Source organism: Mus pahari, unplaced genomic scaffold (genome assembly GCF_900095145.1).
Source record: "Mus pahari unplaced genomic scaffold, PAHARI_EIJ_v1.1 scaffold_7222_1, whole genome shotgun sequence".
Lineage (NCBI taxonomy): Eukaryota > Metazoa > Chordata > Mammalia > Rodentia > Muridae > Mus > Mus pahari.
In genome coordinates, this window is record NW_018393252.1 from 55,462 (window position 1) to 74,930 (window position 19,469).

General features: G+C 46.7%; 1 protein-coding gene across 1 annotated transcript; it reads right to left on the reverse strand.

Annotated features, from left to right (window-relative positions):
* Positions 1–339: 339 nt before the first annotated feature.
* On the reverse strand, positions 340–4,796 carry LOC110315436 (granulocyte-macrophage colony-stimulating factor receptor subunit alpha). Its single transcript, XM_021189491.2, has 12 exons — positions 4,719–4,796; positions 3,616–3,706; positions 3,373–3,527; positions 3,160–3,280; positions 2,882–3,011; positions 2,490–2,665; positions 2,200–2,327; positions 2,064–2,093; positions 1,764–1,893; positions 1,563–1,659; positions 1,392–1,473; positions 340–1,308 (listed from the first exon to the last, which is right to left on the reverse strand). The coding sequence occupies exons 2-12, from the start codon at positions 3,704–3,706 to the stop codon at positions 1,279–1,281; spliced, it is 1,170 nt and encodes a 389-aa protein (XP_021045150.1). The 5' UTR covers positions 4,719–4,796; the 3' UTR covers positions 340–1,278.
* Between the last annotated feature and the right edge of the window lie 14,673 nt (positions 4,797–19,469).

Genomic DNA, 19,469 nt, shown 5'->3' on the forward strand with positions numbered 1-19,469 from the left:
ATGTGCAACCAAGTGACAGAACAAGGAAGTAGAAGCAAACAAATACACAGGCACAACACCTTCATTCTGTTTTTGGATAAAAGACACACAATTTTTATTATTTACAGTAAGCCTTAAACAGCACTACAAGAGCCGGGCAGATATCTACCGTCTAAGTGATTAAAATTTCCTTTTTTAATTTAATTTAATTTTTTTTATTAATTCTCAGGAGCCGCATGGTGGGTTTTCCTAGGTTCTGGTGCCCTCTTCTGGCATGCAGGCATATAGGCAGCAGATAGAGCGCGCGCGCGCGCGCGCGCGCACACACACACACACACATTGAAAACTAATAATAATAACAAATAAATAAATGAGAAGAAAAAAATATTCTAGCTTCTGCCCGGCTGTGTGGGTGGCAAGAAGCAGGTAGGCAGAGAGGACCTCTGTGAGGTTGAGGCTACCCAAGCCTGCAGAGCAAGTTCCAGGCAAGGCTGCTGGGCTACACCGAGAGAAACCTTATCTTGAGGCAAAATAAAACAAAGCAGAAAAGGTTCTGGCTTTTATTTTACCGACATATGTTTCTTCTAGGACTATTGACTACAGAACTTTGATCATGATGGCACGTTGGATTTTATGACAGTGTGTGTCTGTGTCTGTCTGTGCGTGCATGTGATATTTCAGCTGTGGGTGCTGTCACTTGTCATCTAGTGGGCTTATGTTTGATTTCTTCCTTTCTCTCAAGGATTTATTTTGTGTATGTGCGTACATTGTTGCACGTACGATGGCTCAGAGGGCAAACCTGCTGGCTGTTACGGTATAGGTAAAATATTAAGGGCTAGGGTTAGTTAAGGACTGAGGAAAGTATTAAGGTGGGGATCTGCACGCTGTCCCTGCCATCCCTGGAACTGAGGCAGGAGGGAGGATGGCTGTGAGTACTGATGTTTTGCCAAGTGAGGGGGTGGGCACTTCTGGCAGCGGCCTTGATTGACAGTGGCGGCTTCCCAGTCACCTGAGCTTCCTGTCAGGGCGGGCGGGGCTACAGAGGGAGGGGAATTTGGTGGGACTGTGATGTCACGCTGACAACAATGTTGTTAAACTCGCCCTTCCAGGGTGATTGACAGGATGAAACCAGACACGCCCACTTTAATGATTGATGGACAGGACCCCAGCCGTCCAGTCACGCCAGACGCGTGTGGGGAGGCGGCGGGGGGAGCATTCGCGATGACATTTATCAGCGTCGCGTCAGTTGATGTCATGAAGTTTAAGTCCCTTCTATCAGTCACGTCAGTGGCGGGACGTCTAGGGCTGCAAGAGGTCCTTCCTGAGGGTCTGGGGGAGGGATGGAGATCAGAAGTCACGCCCTGGGTCACACGGGACAAGACTCGCCCCCTTCCGCGCCCGTGACTTCTGACCTCAGGGTTCACTCGCACATTGTCGGACACCTTGTCCCTGATCCCGGGGATGGGCGGGAAGAGTCGGCGCGTCACTTCGAACCTGGGGGAGAATTTACAGTGGCCATCCTCCTGCCTCAGCGCCTCTCCATCCCCGCCATCCGCCTGCCTCAGCCCCCGCCGTCGCCCCACCTTATGCACGTCACCCCGAGCGCCAGCGCGCACAGTAGGACCGCGCAGGCGGTCACTGCAAACACGACCGCGCTGGGCACCCGCGCGTCCTCAGCCTCTGTGGGGTGGGAGGCAGAGGTCAGGGGACCGGAAGTACCGCCTCCACAGTGGAAGCAAAGGGCGGGTCTCCCACAGGGAGTGGGCGGGACGTCCATACGTCACCGAGCAGATGGGCGGGGCTCCATTCGCCCCAGTGCTTCAACCGGGTGTCGCCCGCGCGCACCCTGACCCCGTGACCTCCGCGGGGGGTGGGGCTGGGGAAGGCGAGGCGGGTCTCCTCCACAACAAGCACCTGGGGGGCGGAGCCGGGAGTGAGAAACCTGTCCCAGTGTGTCCGCGACCACGCCCACCCACACCCAAGGCCATCCCCCAGCCTCAGATCCTCCGTCCCCGCCATCCCCCTGCCTCAGGTCCTCTCCATCCCTGCCATCCAGATCATCCCCCTGCGTCAGCTCAGGTCACCTTCCGGGGCGTGCTTCCTGGCTCGGCGCTCTGCGGGAGGGATGAGGGCGGGGCTGAGCATTCGGGGGCGTGGCCAGCGAGCCCGAGGCCACCGCCCCTCCGTCAGGCCCCGACAGAGTGGAGAGGCCCCGCCCACCTGCCACTCGACCTCAAACTGGAAGTCCCTGGCTGTCAAGGGCGCCCAGGTCGTGGGCGGGGCCCACGTGACGGCACAGTGGGAGGAGTTACAGGACGCGGTGACGTCACGTGGGGGACCGAGCCGCTCTGTAGAAGAGGGGAGCGCAGGGCGGGGCTGTCACTCACAATTCCCGCCCCATGCTTGCCAATCATTCTCTCAAGCCCCCGCCCACAAACAGCATTCAACCTCATGCCCGCATGTCAATCAGGCTCACAAGCCCCGCCCCCGCAAACAAGCCCAACCCCCACCGAGCGCCTTTGTGTCCTCCACTGCGTCCAGGAACCGCACTGGCCCCGCATGGCTCCGACCGGTCACGACCAGGTAGGCCTCGCTCCCCAACAGCGACAAGTCGTCCGCAATGCACCGTGTGATGACGCCATCGCCAGGGTCGGGGTGGGCGAAGCATCGCGCGACGTCATGACCCCTGAAGAGAGGCGGGGCGGGGTCAGAGAGCCAGCGGTGACGTCATCGGGAGCGTGGTCAGGGACTATGTCACCAGCGACGCGATGACGTCCTCAACCAACCACGCCCACGATGCATGAGGGCCTCGCCGGTGACGTCGCCTGCCCCGCAACCCGCCCCGCCCACCAACAGCTCACTCCGCCCACCAACATCCCGCCCCCTTGACGTCACCGCTCACGTGGAGTTGAGGACGCGCAGCGAGTACCGGACGTCCGCGGGTGCCGCTGGCCCCGCCCGCCACGCGCAGGACAGGAAGCGCGCTGCGCGGATCTCGCAGGTCAGGTTCTCCGCCCCCGAGCCCGCCGCGCCTGAGAAGATGGCCACCGTGAGCCCGACCGGAGGTCGCGGGGCAGCGTCGTCGCTGGTTGCTGCTGACGCCGTTTGCGGGCGATGACGCCATCGCTTGCCGACGTCTGCGAACGATGACGTCGCCGGCCCGCATGTGGCCCCGCCCACCTGCGTTGACGAAGCTCAGCCTCCAGTGCGCAGGCGCGCCTCCGACCGTGCCGTTGACATCCAGCGTGACACCGCGGTGCAAAGCCATCATCTTCCTGAACCAGCAGCGGCAACCCTGGGGCTGCGGGGAACAGGGGTGGGAGGGCGCAGCGGGGTCACGACCGGAAGTGACGTCAGCACGGGACGCGGGGCTCTCTCATGACCCCTGTGTACCTGGACTCGCCGCAGTATCCCCGCCTCCCGCGCGGTCACGGTGCATGACGTCACCGTGACGTTTCCCGCGGTGGCGTCGCAGGCCCAGGTCAGCATCCGGGTCCAGGGGTCGAAGGTCAGGTTGAGGGCGGAGCTGGCGTCCTGTGTGGTCGGAGCTGTATGGGGGCGGAGGACGGGGTGGCTCGGGTTGGACGCGGCCCCGCCCACCGTGACCTCCGACCCCGCCCACCTGACATCACTAACCCAGAAGGGCCTGGGTCCCCGGAAACAGTAACGTGAAGAGCAGGGCCAGCTGAGGCAGGGGGTTGATTCTCATGGCGTGTGATGACGTCATCTGTCAAAGGAGTGGGCGGAGCCAGGGTATTATCCAGTCTATCGCACTAGGGTGGGCGGGGCATTCGCTGGCCTTGCCCATGCGCTTGGTCCCACCCGTCCCGCACCACCCCACCCACTCCAGCATGCTTTGTGTCTGGAACAGAGGCGGGGGGGGGGGGGGGTGCTCCGCCATCTGAGCCATGCCCCTGTCTCTGCTCCTCCCTTGGTGACGTTATCCTATTGATTCTTAGTGAACCTTTGCTTATTTGCGGACCCCGCTTTGTCCGCGTGATGGGGAGGCAGTCGAGGAGATCGGGGGTCGCCCTGCCTGCCTGCCGCCTGACTGTGTGCAGGTCAGACCCCTCCCTCTCGCGCTCTGCCACCGCCTGGACGCGTCTTGCCCCCACCCTGCCGTGCTCCAAGCTCGGCTGCAGCCACTTCCTCTTTTCCAGTCCCCACTTCCTGTCGGGCTGAGGACGCTCCTGTGGGGGTGGGGGTGGGGGCGGGGGCGGCGTCCGCGGGGTCTGTGCAGTCGGGCCTAGGGGCGACTCGCAACTCCCCGTCCTCCCCCTGCCTCCCCGGCCCGGGCGTTGGAGGAAACACACTGGAAGCCATCCCCCTGCCTCAGCTTCCCCGTCCCCAGACCCCCGACTCCTGGAGGTGGAACCACATCTCCTGACCCCAGGACTACACAGAGGTCAGAGGTCGCGGGGGATCTGCAGGCAGGGGCCACGCCCCCAACTCCGGCATCTATGCTCCCCTTGGCCACTGTTACCTCTGACCCCACTCCAAACCATCCCTAAGGGCTCAGACCCACGGGTGGTGGGGACCTTGTAGCCAAGACCCAGTGCGCACACAGTAGGTCTGCAGGTCCCACCGCCCCCACCCCACTTCTGGTCTCTCTGTCCCCTACCCCCATTGTATGCTACACCCCTGGGTGTGCTGGGCACACAGTAGGGCCAGGTGGGAGTGGCTTCTGGGTGACATAATCTCAGGCAGGGTGGGGTGGGAAGGGGTGGGGGGACGCTGACCTGAGGCAGGGGGCTGCCCACGATGGATGGCGAGGCCTGGGCGCAGCGTCTTTGTCCGTCTGTCCGTCTGTCTCCTGCTTCCTCTTCCTCATCTGCAGGTTGGGAAACCTAGAGGGGAAGGAACAAGGCGGGCAGGGGTGCGTGGTGGGGGTGGGGCCCGGTGACATCACCGGGGCGGGGTCCGAGTGTCCAGTGCAGGCAGCATGATCCCCGGGATGGGCATGGTGTGATGTCATATGCGCACAGTAGGTCTATGAGCCAGGCATTGGTCACGCGGTGTGACGTCATGCGCGCAGGGCGAGCACAGTCAGGCAGCACACCCGGACATGAACCTACTGTGTGGCTACGCGGGCACGTGTCACTGCCACGCACACAGCCTGGCTACACACGGTGTGACGTCAGTCACTGCGTCCGACCCCTCGTGCGCACAGTGTGACCGCTCAGCACAGTGTGACGTCACCAACAGGCTCACCCTGGCGCACACAGTGTGACCACACACGCACACCCACCCAGTGAGAAGACTGTGACATGCAAAGGCTGGATCCCATTGATCATATTGATAAGGTTCAGCACTGATCATAAGGTTCATATCTTCTTATGTCATCATTAATTTCTAAATTGGAAAAAACCAAATCTGGATGAAATGGACAATTTTCTAGACAGCACAAGGCGCCACAGTTAGAATCAGGGAAGCCACCTAACGGTCCCAGAACCCAGAAACACAGAGGCAGCCGTTAAGTCTCCCACCCAAGACAGCCCAGGGCCAGGTACATACACTGCGTCCTCTCCTCAGAGATGAACGTTTCCGTAAAATCAGGAACTTGTCACAATTCCCTTCCACAGAGGACTTCATAAGAGATTTTCTATGTCTATCATGTGTAATGTTCCAAACAGATTTTTAAAAACTGGTAGAGTGAATATTAATGTTTGCTTCAGGAGATATCATGTACATTTAAGAGGCATTTAACTATTATGAATTATTTTAATGACTTTAAAAATATCAATACTGAGTTGTATATTTTAAAATAAATTTTATTAGTTTAAAAGAACTGCATGGTATTGGTACAGAGGCAGACATGTTGATTAGTTAAATAGAATTGAAGAACCAGAAATAAAACCACACACTTATGGTCACTTGATCTTTGACAAAGACACCAAAAATATACAATGGAAAAAGCATCTTCAATAAATGGTGCTGGTCTCACTGGCTGTCTGTATGTAGAAGAATGAAAATAGACCCACATTTGTCACCTTGTACAAAGTCAAGTCCAAATGGATCAAGGACCTCAACATCCAGATACACTGAATATAGTAGAAGAGAAAGTGGGAAAGAGCCTTGAACTCATTGGCACAGGGGGAAATTTCCTAAACAGAGCTCCAGCACCCCTCATGTTAAAAGTCTTGAAGAGAGCAGGAAATCAAGGCACACACCTTAACATCATAACAGTAACCTACTACCAACCAATAGCCAACATCAAATTAAAAGGAGAGAAACTTGAAACAATCCCACTAAAATCAGAGACTAGACAAGGCTGACCATTCTATCCCTATCTATTCAGTATAGTGTAAGCAGTTCTAGCTAGGGGAGTAAGATGAAAGAGGAAGCTCAAGAGGGTGCAAGTTGGAAAGGAAGAAATCAGGGATCACTACATGCAGATGATAAGATAGTATACAAGATCTACCCTCAAAATTCTACCAAAGAACTCCTACCATTGATAACTTCAACATAGTGGTTGAATATATAATTAAGTCAAAGAAATCAGTAGTCTTTCTTTAAAAAAAAAAAAAGATAAGCACACTGAGAAAGAAATTAGGGAAGCAACATCCTTCACAGTAGCTGCAAATATTATAAAACGTCTTGGTGTAATTAATTGGTGTAAACGTCTTCACAGTAGCTGCAAATATTATAAAACGTCTTGGTGTAATTAATTGGTGTAAACGTCTTGGTATATATATAAAGTTAGGCTTCAAGGAACCAAAAGGACCAACTCAAAATTGAGTACAGAGCTAAACATAGATTTCCCAACAGTGGAATCTAGAATGACTGAGAAGCACAGAAAGACATTTTCAACACGTCTAGCCATCAGGAAAGTGGAAATCAAAAGGATCCCCAGAATCTACCTTATATCAGTCAGAATGGCTAAGATTTGATAAACTCAAGGGACAGCACATGTTGGCAATAATGTGGAAAATGAGGAACACTCCTCCATTAGTGGTGGGACTACAAACTTGTACAATTACTCTGGAAATCAATGTGGCAGAAATTAGAAATAGTTTTACCTGAGGACCCAGCTATACTGCTCCTGAGTACGTACACAAAGATGCTCCACCACACCACAAGAACACATACTCTGATATGGTCATGGCAGCTTTACTCATAATAACCACAAACTGCAAGCAAGCCACATATTTGTCATGTGAAGAATGGATGCAGAAAATATGCAACACTTATACAATGGAACACTTATACTCTACAACTATTAAAACCAAGGACATCATGATTTTGCAGGAAAATGGATGGAACTAGAAAATACCACCCTGAGTGAGGTATCCTAGACCCAAAAGGACATGCATGGTATGTACATAGTGATAAGTGAATATTATCCCTAGAGAACAAAATACCCATGATAGATCCCACTGACTCAAAGAGGTTAAACAAGAAGGAACGCCTAAGTGGGGATACTTTAATCCCACTTAGATGGACCAAAATAGCCATGGGAGGCTGAAGGAGGGAGAAACATGGACAAGAATGGGGAACGGGAAAGCAAAGGGGGTAGGATCAGGTATGGGGAGAGAGAACCTCACAGAGAGCCAGAATAGTGAAAGGAAACAGCTGTCAGGGCTATGTGTGTGGGAGTCTTTAGGAAGTTCCAGAGATCAGGATGATGAAAGCCCCCAGGACTCACTGCAGATGACCTTAGCAGAAATGCCCAACAGTTAGAATAAGAAATCTAAGGAGACAACCTTCAGTAACCAGACAGGACTCCCAGTGGAGGGATGGGGACACAAACTCACCTAGAAAACTTATGCCCCAAAATATGTCCTGTTCAAAAGAAATGCAGGGACTAAGAGGAGAGACTGCAGGTATGGCCGCCCAATGATAGGCCCAACTTGAGACCCCATCCCATGGGCAGGCATCAATCCCTGACACTATTACTGATACTATATTGTGTTAGCAGACAGGAGCCTGGCATAACTGTCCTCTGGGAAGCTCTACCCAGCAGCTGACTAAGAAAGATTCAGATATCCACAACCAAACATTGGAGGGTGGTTGGGGGATACATGGATGAGTGGAGGGAAGATTGAAGGACCTGAAGGAGATAGTGACCTCACAGGAAGACCAACAGGGTCAGCTAACCTGTGCCCATGGGAGCTCTCAGTGACTGAGCCACCAAGGAAAAATTATACAGGGGCTTGTTCAAGGTCCCTGGAACTTAAGTGGCCGAAGGCTGCCTTTTGTAGTCTCAGTGAGACAGGATGTGCCTAATCCTGCAGAGACTTGATGCACTGTGGTCAGGAGATACCCAGTGAGAGAACCCTCTAAACGGGATGAGGTAAAGAAGACTAAAAGTGTGAACCAGGATGGGGCAGCAATTCAGATGTAAATAAATTAATTAAGGAAAAGTAAATTATTTTATTTATCTTAGAGCCAGGGGTTATGCATATATTTTTCTTCCTTCATATTAACTATAGTGAGGAATCAATATCCTGTTATCCAGTCTCCAGGAAACAGAATAATACAGTCCTCTGGTTTGAGTTGGTCGGAGTTTAAATGTTTAGCTTGTCATTTGAAAGAAAGTAAGCCTCTCACCTGTCATTTTTTCTGTTTTAAAAAAAATGTATTTTTAGCAAGATAACTTGGGTAATCTTCTAAAAAAGAAATTTAAAAACTCACTTGTTAGTGACTTTGATGCCTTTTAAAATGAGAGCTTTTTCATTTCATTTCATCTTTAAAATTTTTTCTTTGTTGTAGAATATTAAAAACTATTTTAAGAAAGATAAAAATTCTCTTTAAAGAGATGTCTAGAGTGTGTGGATAGAGCCCCAGATACCTCTAAGAGCCACATGTACAAACCGAGTCTACTCCCGTCTGTTTATATTTGCTTTCCTGTTTTGTAACCTCTTGGTACTCTGTTCCTGGTGACTCGTAAGCCGAGGGGAGGGGCGCCTAGATGCTTTGGTGTTTCTCCATGTCATGCGCTCCTGGCCAGGCAGCCCCCCTCCCTCTCCTTGTATGTAATATCTTTTCCCCCTTTCTAGCAAGTACTTTCAAAAGAACTCTGTACATTTTAACATAAAAAAATAAATTATGTTGAGCCATAAAAAAAAAAGAAAGAAAGTAAACCTCTATTAATTTCAATTACCTAAATGTAATATGGGACTGCTTATAACTCATTGATTTTGGTTACCAAACAGAAACATTTTCCTCTGGGACTAAACAGACCTGACATGGTGAATCTCCCTGGAGTTTATCGGGGTGACCCTAAATAAGACTCATAGTAGGGGTGATATGGAGACTGATGTGGCCACCAGTTGTAGCCAGGTGAGACTTCCAGTGGAGGGAGGGAGACATCAACACACCCTCAGAAACTTGGATAGAAATTTTTCTGACTACAAGATTCACATAGATAAAGATGGAGCAGAGACTCGCTGAATGAGCAACCAGTGAGCTGTCTAACTTAAGACCCATCCCATGGTTGAAAGCCAAACCTTGACACTGTTGATATGCTTGCAGACAGGAGCCTAGCATAACTGTCTCCTTAGTGGATTCATCCAGAAGCTGATGGAAATAGATACAGAGACTCACAACCAAAAATCAGATGTCGCTTGGGATGTCTTGTGGAAGAGTCAGGGAGAGCCCTAAGTGATCTAAAAGGGTCAAGAATATCAAAAGAAAACCTACAGAATCAACAAACCTTAGTCCATGGTTGCTCACAGACACTGAACCAACAGTCAAAGTCCGTGCAGGGCTGTCTCTGTCTCTGACTCTGGCCCCTTTTCCTACCTGGACTGCCTTGTTCAGTCTCTGTGGGCGAGGACAAGTGTTGTGTTGCTTAGACTTGATGTCTGAGGACAGCATGGTACCTAAGGGGGTCTTTTTCTTTGAAGGGAAGAGTAGGGTGTAGTGGGGGGTTGATTAGTGAGGCTGTAACTGGGAGAAAAGGAGACAGGAGAGTTTTCTGGATGTAAAGTGAATAAAAATAAATTGTTGAAAGAAAAATTAAAGAAAGTAAGCATGTCTTATTTTCAATCATGAAATGTATCATGGAATTATTATACTTCATAGTGTTGGAGGTTTACCTATCATGATGTATTTGTGTCCTGCTTTGCCCGTCCTGTATGAGGAAGCAGCTAGAATAATTGTCATGCATGCCATTGTTGTTTGCAGCTTTCTTAAATCACTATTAATAACATTTTTGATATTTGCAATTGAAAAACAATTCAGATATGATCAGTGTTGATTTTTGTGTCTCAAGATAAGTTTTACAAAGCGCTTATATTACAGGTACATATTTGATCTAGATGAAAGCCACTTTAGGTTCTACACTCTCTGTCTCTCTGTATAATGAACTGTAAGGTATATACTTGAATTCAAGTAAAATAGACTGTTGCTTCAATGAGAGAACAAGATAAGATATATTATAACTGCAAATTCCACCAGCTGTAAAAAGCATAAGAGACGAACTCCTTTTTACCATTAGCTGATTGAGTGCACACTGTGCATTCTTCCTCGCAAGCTCCTTTTACTCGTGTGTAATTAACACTTGAGAACGCTTCCAGTTTCCACCTGGAGGCCTCCTATGGCTCTGCATTGTTTCTAATTATAAGGGAAGGAGCAGGCTATAAGAAAACAATTTGCTTGGCAATTACTAAATTGATCCTATAAATATGTGAAATAGTGAAACAATAAAAATTCAAAAATCCCCAACAATATTTATGCACTTCATAGTGATATCTCACTTGCAACCACATATGTCAAGCTGGTTCCATAGGTTCTCACCGTTGTGAGGAATGGACCCACTAGAGAGAAAATTAGAGGCTGTCTCCTCAGAGTGAGGAATCAAGTCCTGGGATGGCTGGAGACACTCATCTGCTTGTACTGCAGTCCTGGGGTCCACAATAAGATCTGCAAGAAATCTTTCTCTCAGGGATTTTTCACATTAAGAGCCACAGGGGATCCCTTAGGGTGTCCATGTGAAACTAAACCTGGCTGTTGAGTAGGTTCCCTTATAGATGTAAGCATCCACTCCCCATCTTCATATCTAGGGTACAGCAGTCCTGTGAGCACGGTGATCATGGCGAGTCCTGGTAACGTTCGTAGCTGTTCTCCTAGGCCAGTCTGACAAATATTCTGTAACATCAGTAGGTATGTTGTTGTCATCTTGAGGGCAGGTCCTTCCTGTAATGGGTTTTCTACATCATAGCTATTATGGGAAGAGAAACTTCTGTAATCCCCTCAGTACAGAGGATTGAGTAAACACCCGGGTCACTGAAGTGCTTTTCAAGAAAAATTTTCTCTATTTTTCACACATTTCCAGCGATCCCTCTGTTTTCCAAGGCAGAGTATATTCACATGTAGCAACATATTATTTTAAACTAGACACAATCACAGATCCTCATTATGGAAATGTGATGTTGGTCAAACCAGCACAGTGTTGTAAGACAATAGACACTTATGCTCTTTCAACTGGAGGACATCATCCCAAGGTGGTTCCACTGACTCAAGTCACATGGTCCTGAAACTTTGTCTTATAGCAGGTCAGCTTTCACTCCTCCAGTGGCCTTCTACAACTTTGCCAAATTGACCTGATCTACTGCAACTAAGGACCAGCATTTTACCAAGTCTCCTCTCCATTTTCCCTTGTTTCTGTGAGGCTAACCCCTTTGTCTTCACATTTGCATTATCAAGATATTATTGTGTTGGGACCACTGGGCTTAAGTCCTGCAAGATTGTTAACTGAAGTAATTTCTTTCTCTAGAATTTTAAGTTTAGCTTCTGGGTATGATAATGTAGGCACCTGTGGATTTATTATTCAGTTTAGTACTGTAATTTCCATTCTTCCTCCTGAACTTTGGTGACTGGCTCCTATTATCCCAGAGAGATAATAGTAGCACCAAGTCCTGAGGATGCCTGTATATTGAGGAAACTATCCTCTGAGAATGCCATGAAAGAAAGATGGTGTTTCCCTTTTCCAGTTTCAGTTGCTGTGATGTCAACACATGTTTTTTTGTTACTGGACATATAAGTACTTTACTATGAAAAATGGGAGACTTTTACAATTCTAGTCGTCATGCTGATATTATTTTTTCAATTTCATATGGGTTGCTTTCCATCCACACTTTGGTTTTGTAGTTAAAATTACAGTCATGGTTCACCACAGCACACCACATCAGGGTGACACTGCTTATTTGCTTCTGCCAGGGAAGACTTATGTGTGGGTACTAAAATCTTTGGTCCTCTCACTCAAATGAAATTGCTCAAACTACTCTGCTTTTAATTATACTCATACTACTGAAGTGCAACCTCAGATCAGGCATCCATAATTAGAATACCAAGAATCACTCTTCTCCATTTGCCTCTATATCACATAGAGGGAATAAGGGACATAGGGGTTATGGAGTCTCCAGAACTCACAATATTTATAGCTAACATTATATAGTGAACACCAGAACTATAAAACTCACAGGAGACATGTTTCTTATGAAACTAATGTTTCTTATGAAACTAACAAAGGATTTTTACCAATCCTAAATCTGATAGAGGACTAATATCCAATATATGCAAAGAGCTCAAGAAGCTGGACTCCAGAAATTCAAATAACCCCATTAAAAAATGAGGCACAGAACTAAACAAAGAATTCTCAACTGAAGAGTACCGAATGGCTGAGAAACACCTGAAAAAATGTCCAACATCCTTAATCATCAGGGAAATGCAAATCAAAACAACCCTGAGATTCCATCTCACACCAGTCAGAATGGCTAGGATCAAAAATTCAGGTGACAGCAGATACTGGCGAGGATGTGGAGAAAGAGGAACACTCCTCCATTGCTGGTGGGACTACAAGCTTGTACAACCACTTTGGAAATGAGTCTGGCGGTTCCTCAGAAAATTGGACATAGTACTATCAGAAGATCCAGCAATACCTCTCCTGGGCATATACCCAGAAGATCTTCCAACTGGTAATAAGGACACATTCTCCACTATGTTCATAGCTGTCCTATTTATAATAGCCAGAAGCTGGAAAGAGCCCAGATGTCCCTCAACAGAGGGATGGATACAGAAAATGTGGTACATTTACACAATGGAGTACTACTCAGCTATTAAAAACAATGAATTTATGAAATTCTTGGGCAAATGGATGTATCTGGAGGATATCATCCTTAGTGAGGTAACCCAATCACAAAAGAAGTCACTAGATATGCACTCACTGATAAGTGGATATTAGTCCAGAAACTTAGAATACCCAAGATACAATTTGCAAAACACAAGAAAACCAAGAAGAAGGAAGACCATCNCATGGATACTTCATTCCTCCTTAGAATAGGGTACAAAATACCCATGAAAGGAGTTACAGAGACAAAGTTTGGAGCTAAGATGAAAGGATGGACTATCCAGAGACTACCCCACCTGGGGATCCATCCCTAACCCATCAGCCACCAAACCCAGACACTATTGCACATGCCAGCAAGATATTGCTGAAGGGATCCTGATATTGTGGTCTCTGTGAGGCTATGCCAGTGCTTGGCAAACACCTGCTTGTGGACGTTGTACATCGTGGTGCGGAGCCTAGTGCGCACCACGATGTACAACGTCCACAAGCAGAGATCGTGCAACCCTATAGGTGGAACAACAATATGAACTAACCAGTACCCCCTGAGCTCATGTCTCTAGCTGCATATGTAGCAGAAGATGGCCTATTAGGCCATCATTGGGAAGAGAGGCCCCTTAGTCTTGCAAACTATATATGCCCCAGTACAGGGGAATGCCAGGGCCAAGAAGTGGGAGTGGGTGGGTAGGGGAGCAGGGACAGGGGGAGGGTATAGGGAACTTTTGGAATAGCATTTGAAATGTAAATAAAGAAAATATCTAATAAAAATAAGTAAATAAATAAAAAGAAACTAACAAAGGACAACACAACCAGATCTTTTAACAACATGATAAATCTTAACTCTCAATCAAATACTGTGTTCTCAACATAATCGCTGTCTCTTCATACTATATAAGCTGTGCTTATCATCATGGATGTAAATGCATTTCAGAACTTTTTTTTAATTCTGAAGACATAAAAGAAAAATTAAACAAGGAGTAAGTTGTTTGCACTTTTTTCTCAGTGCTGAGGCAAAATCAGCAGCTTCTCTCTCATTTGATCTCATCTTAAAAGAGTGGAGAAGAAGATATATGTTACAGATAAGTGGATGGAACCTGAAATTCTTGTTTTGAGTGACCAAACATATCCCCAGAGGTGGAAGGACTTTATGTTTCTTCTGATTTACAGGAGTTAGCCTTGAAACACCATGTTTGTACTTTATTTAGCATTACCATGGATCTCAGTAAATTAGTCAGAGGCCATGTCAGTAGAACTTAAATGGTTGGTGGGTACAACAGACTACCAGTATGGAATGAAGAGAAATCAAGTTACAGCCAAGATTAATAATCTGGTGTGTGTGTGAGGACAAGGTAGAACTTGGAAAAATGTGTGTGTGTGTGTGTGTGTTTGTGTGTGTGTGTATGTGTGTATATGTATGTGTGTTTGTGTGTGTGTATTTGTGTATGTGTGGGTGTGTCTGCATGTGCTTGTGTGTGCGTTTGTGTGTCTGTGTTTCTCTGTGTGTGCTTGTATGTGTGTATTTGTGTGTGTGGTTGTATGTGTGTGTGTTTGTGTGTGTGCATGTGTAGATCTAAAAGCATTTCAAAATTATCATATGCAAAATTCCTCAAATATACACATAGACACATATTGAGCATTTAATTGGAGTTATCACAAAAGGGGTGACAAATCCCATACTAGACACCATAGGATATGAAATAGAGTCAGGATCTCTTCTGGAAACCTCATCTCTNTTAGATGGCTTTCAGTGTATTCAGAGATGGCATGGCAAAGCTGGAGAAGAAAAGTCATCATGTGTTCTAGCTGCCTGTGAACACTGAGAGCTAAGCTATGCCTGGCCTGGAAAACCACACCAACTAGTGTGATATAAAAAACAAACAATGCGGCAGCAACTATTCACATTCTAAATGGCAGTAAGTATTCTTCAACAAGTTAAATCCATACCTCATACCAGTATTGAGGTCACAAACCTGTGAGCAGACGTTTGGGGCCCCAGGGAGTGGGGAGATCTACTGAGGTGGGAATGGGGCATCTTCTTGAAATAGGGAGTGGGTTGTGGGGGAGAAGGTGTGGGATGTGGAACATTTGGAGGGTGGAACAGGTGGGGGATAAAGTTTGGACTGTAAAAAAAAGATTAAAGAATAAACAAAACAACAACAACAACAAAAGGGAATAAACATAGTAGTATGATTCTGCTAAATACTCATAGTAGGAACCCACTGCTACAACTTATCATTACAACCATTAATTAGTCCATCTCCCATCCCTCAGCAAAGATGTGTTTGGAGCAGGTGAAAGCTGTTTAACACATGGTCAAATGTGTGAGCCTTATGACATTGTCAAATGCTCAGGGCTAAATGGTGCTTCGCATCACAGTCCCTCCTACCATGTCTCAGGGATCATTGCAGAAAGAGGGGGAGGGTCAGAAAAGACCGAGGTGTTAGACAACCCCAAAATATCAAGTGTGCACTGTCACAGCTGCTGCTCATGGACATAACTACCAGAGACTTGAAGCTTCCTGAGGTGAAGGGTGAGCATGACATCGAGTAAGCTGATGCAGTCTCCTAACGTCAAATACCACATGCTCTTTCTTACTTGTGAACCCTGATCAAAGCTTTAGATTTGAAAGTATATTCCCCAGTGCAGGGGAATGTCAGGGATGGGAGTAGGGGGTGGTTGGGTGGGGATGGGGTAGGAGGTATCCAGAGGAGAAACTGAGAAAGGGGATAGCATTTGAAATGTAAATAAATAAGCTATCCAATAACAAAAAGAAAGCATCTTCAAGGAACTGAAGTTGCCTGAAAAAGATGAAATTAGTTTGGGGATGAAACTGGGATCCTATGTTGTAGAAATGTCTAACCCCACTCTGGGGTTTCTACCCTGCCTTTGGCCATTCAGATCCTGGATAAAAGGCACACAGAAACTTGATATTTCCAATAAGTCTTTTTTTTTCGAGACAGGGTTTCTTTGTGTAACCCTGGCTGTCCTGGAACTCACTCTGTAGACCAGGCTGGCCTCAAACTCAGAAATCCACCTGTCTCTGCCTCCCACGTGCTGGGATTAAAGGCGTGCACACCACCGTCTGGCTCCAATAAGTCTTAAATGGCACAAAAGCTGCCAGCTGTCTACCCTCTATACTATCAGAACTGACTTTCCATCTATATGCCCCAATTATCACTTTGTTTTCTCTGGGCTGCTCTTAACTCCAACTGGCCGGTCCTTAGGGTCTTGTTTTCTTGACTCCGAAGCCATGGTGACATTTTCCTCCTCCTCTTCTTCTTCTTTCCTTGTGGTTCTCCTCTGACCCCCTGAGCACAGGAACCCTAAACCCTGCCTGTGTCTGTTCTGCCCGGCTTTTGGCTGTCTACATTTGTATCAATCAGAAATAATTTGGGGACGATCTGGGGACGAGATCACACAGTGTCACTTGGGTCTGTATGTGGACTCTCTCATGTCAGAGGTGATCAGATCTTGGTGACTGTACTTAGCACTGCACAGCAGAAGGCCAAACCTCAACAGTGAAGCTGTAGAGAAGATAGGAGTGTACGGTTGCCATGCAGGAGGGTGAGGCAGAAATATAAATGGCTGGAAAATTGGAAAGAGCATTACAGATGTTTGGAAAGAACACAGGAAAGCTTACCATTTTAAATCTAACTCATAGTGCACATATTAACACAGAGTTATCTCTCATGGAATAATAACTCATTTCCAAGAAACTTGCATTCTGTAAGAAAACAAACAAAAAACTAAAAAAAAGCAAAAAACAACAAAACAAAACAAAAACAAAAACAAAAAAACAAAAAATCCGAACATTGCCAAGAGGAGGAAACCTCACTTCAAATTGATGGTCAGTGCCTCCAGGAATCTTCCAAAACAATACAGGTCACTGGCATTGCCCTGCCTAGAACTTGCAGGTATTTCCTCATTGTGAATGCAGCATGGGAACAGCTTGGCTCTATGCGATTGTTGCTGGCTCCCTCCTTGACTCTTTGTTTAGCTTGCTTGGTTGGTTTGGAATGCCTCAGCCTTCTCCATTGTAATACGGGCACAACCCCTTGGTAAACAACCATTGATTTTTTTGTCCAGATACGTTTAGAAAGAGTCAATATTGCATCTGTGCTCAGTTTTCTTTCACACGTTTCAATAGTCACAGATTACTAGAGTGAAAGATTTACACTTCTCCCCTTCTCTTTTAAAAATTTCTACATAATGTATTTTCTACAGTTACTATATTCTGTTCGTGGAGGCTTTTTTTTCATTTTTAAGTGTTTCTGTATTCTTGAAATTTTCACACACATTTACAAAAAACAGAATCGTATCTATTCCTCATTCGTCCCTTCAAACCCACCCATCCATGTTCCTCATTTGCAAGAATTTTCCCCGGGGTAGGTGGGACTAAGTAACATCTACCAGTCCGTTCAGGTCCTGATAGCCAAGCAACATCAGTGGAGGGGCTTGAGACTCTGTTTAATTTTTATGCCAAGTCTCTCTGTGTTTTCCTGAATGAATGTCTAATGCATTATCAACAGAGAACAGAAGTGAGGATAAGATCCCTTGGAACTGAAGCCATCAATGGTGTGAGATGCAGTGTGGGATCAGGGACCTGAAGCCAGGTCCTCTGAAACAGCATCTGGAGTCCCTAAAAACTGAGCAGTCTCCCTGGCTTCAACAAACCAAAGCTTGATCCCATCAAAACTGGACCCAGAGAACCCATGAATTTATTGAGTTTGCATGAAGTGACCTGGTGAGGGTTTTCCACCAAAAGACATGGTCGCCCAAACACACCCTCTTATTGAACATCTCTGCTCCCAACTCTTTCTCTTCAGCAGCTCCTGATCTTCTTCCTGCCAATCTCCTTTCCAACTTCATTTCTCACTTACCATTAGATTTTGTATTTTTTTCTGATTTAAACCCAAAGTTGCGCTAAGAATTGTTTAGAACCATGATCTGCCTAGACAATCTTTGTGTGTGTACCTAACAGTACTTGGCTTGAATAACCAAACTCAAGAAATAGGAAATCTTTAAAAACTTACTGTCTTTCATTCCTATGAAATGAAAAGTCCTTCAGAACACATGTCCTGGGGTTACATACCTTTATATTCTAAAGATGTATTTTACTTTTCACTCTTTCTCTCTCTCTCTCTCTCTCTCTCTCTCTCTCTCTCTCTGTGTGTGTGTGTGTGTGTGTGTGTGTGTGTGTGTGTGTATGTATGTGTGTGTGTGTGCTGACATTAAAGGCTGACAATGTTTTGCAAACTGAACCAGAATCTTCTGGACAATCAGTCCATGCTCAGCAATGCTAAGATTATGTCCTTTCTTGTCTCCCCACACATTATGTTCCATTCTGGAATGCTGATATCCTAATTCTTCACAGAGGAGTTTTACTCTCAGGCCCAATTTCTGTTCCTCAGCAGCAAAAGGGAAAGTATGACGCATGTGATGTCTGGGATTGGAGTGCAGAGTATATGTGAAAGCAAAGTAGAAGTGATTATATATTTTAAGGCTTATTTTACATTTTTTATGCACTGGCTGGATTTTCCTGCAAACAGAGGAGGAGAATGTTTCCCAAAACATAAAAATGGCAAGAAGATATATAATTAAGAGGAGAAATGTTTTGTCAAAGAAAGTTTTTATATACTCACAAACTAGTAATTGACACATGATTTTTTTTCTGTTCATGACTATGCATATGTATATATACATGCATATATATATATATATATATATATTGATATGATGATTACATGAAGCTAATGAAGCCAATAAGAACCATAACAAACAAAATAATAGTATACATAAAATAAGAATTACGAGAGACATCCCCGCCAGAGGAGAGGTGTCTGCCCGGAAGGGCTCTCACTGCATGAGCTGGTAAGGGAGCCATCTTTGCTCTTGTGCATTGCCAGGGAGAGGTCGGCCTGCAGAAGTGACACAGCTTCTAGGAAAGATCCCATTTCTGGCTCCAGACATATGGGCACCTTCCCCGCCAGAGGAGAGGTGTCTGCCTGGAAGGGCTCTCACTGCCTTAGCTGATAAGGGAGCCATCTTTGCTCCGGTTCGGCTAGGCTCCAGTCTGCACTGGTGAGAGTGTGGACAGCAGAAGCTACACAGCTTTGGGACAGACAGAAGAAACCTAGCTTCTGGGACAGACCCTGTTTCGTGCTCCAGACATTTGGGCACCTTCCTCGCCAGAGGAAAGGTGGCCACCTGTGAGGGCTCTGTTGGCCAGAGCAAGTGAGAGTCATATTGTGTCCAGGGTCCCTCAGTGTCTAGTCTGTGCAGGTGAGTGTGTAAATGGCAGAGGCAATACATCTTCTGGGACAGGCCCTGTTTGGGGCATACATCTTCAGCCAGGAGGCAGATCTGAATGCCAGGCCTGTGTACACCTTCCCTGCTAGAGGAGAGCTTGCCTGCAGAGAGT

Bases quoted from the DNA above. Each gene is read 5' to 3' on its own strand.
- LOC110315436 (XM_021189491.2), bottom strand. From the start codon at position 3,706: ATGACGTCATCACACGCCATGAGAATCAACCCCCTGCCTCAGCTGGCC. The intron at 3,528-3,615 runs GTTAGTGATGTC...GCCCCCATACAG, and splicing joins GGGGACCCAGGCCCTTCTGG to CTCCGACCACACAGGACGCC. The intron at 2,666-2,881 runs GTGAGCGGTGAC...GCCTCTCTTCAG, and splicing joins CTGCGCGTCCTCAACTCCAC to GGGTCATGACGTCGCGCGAT.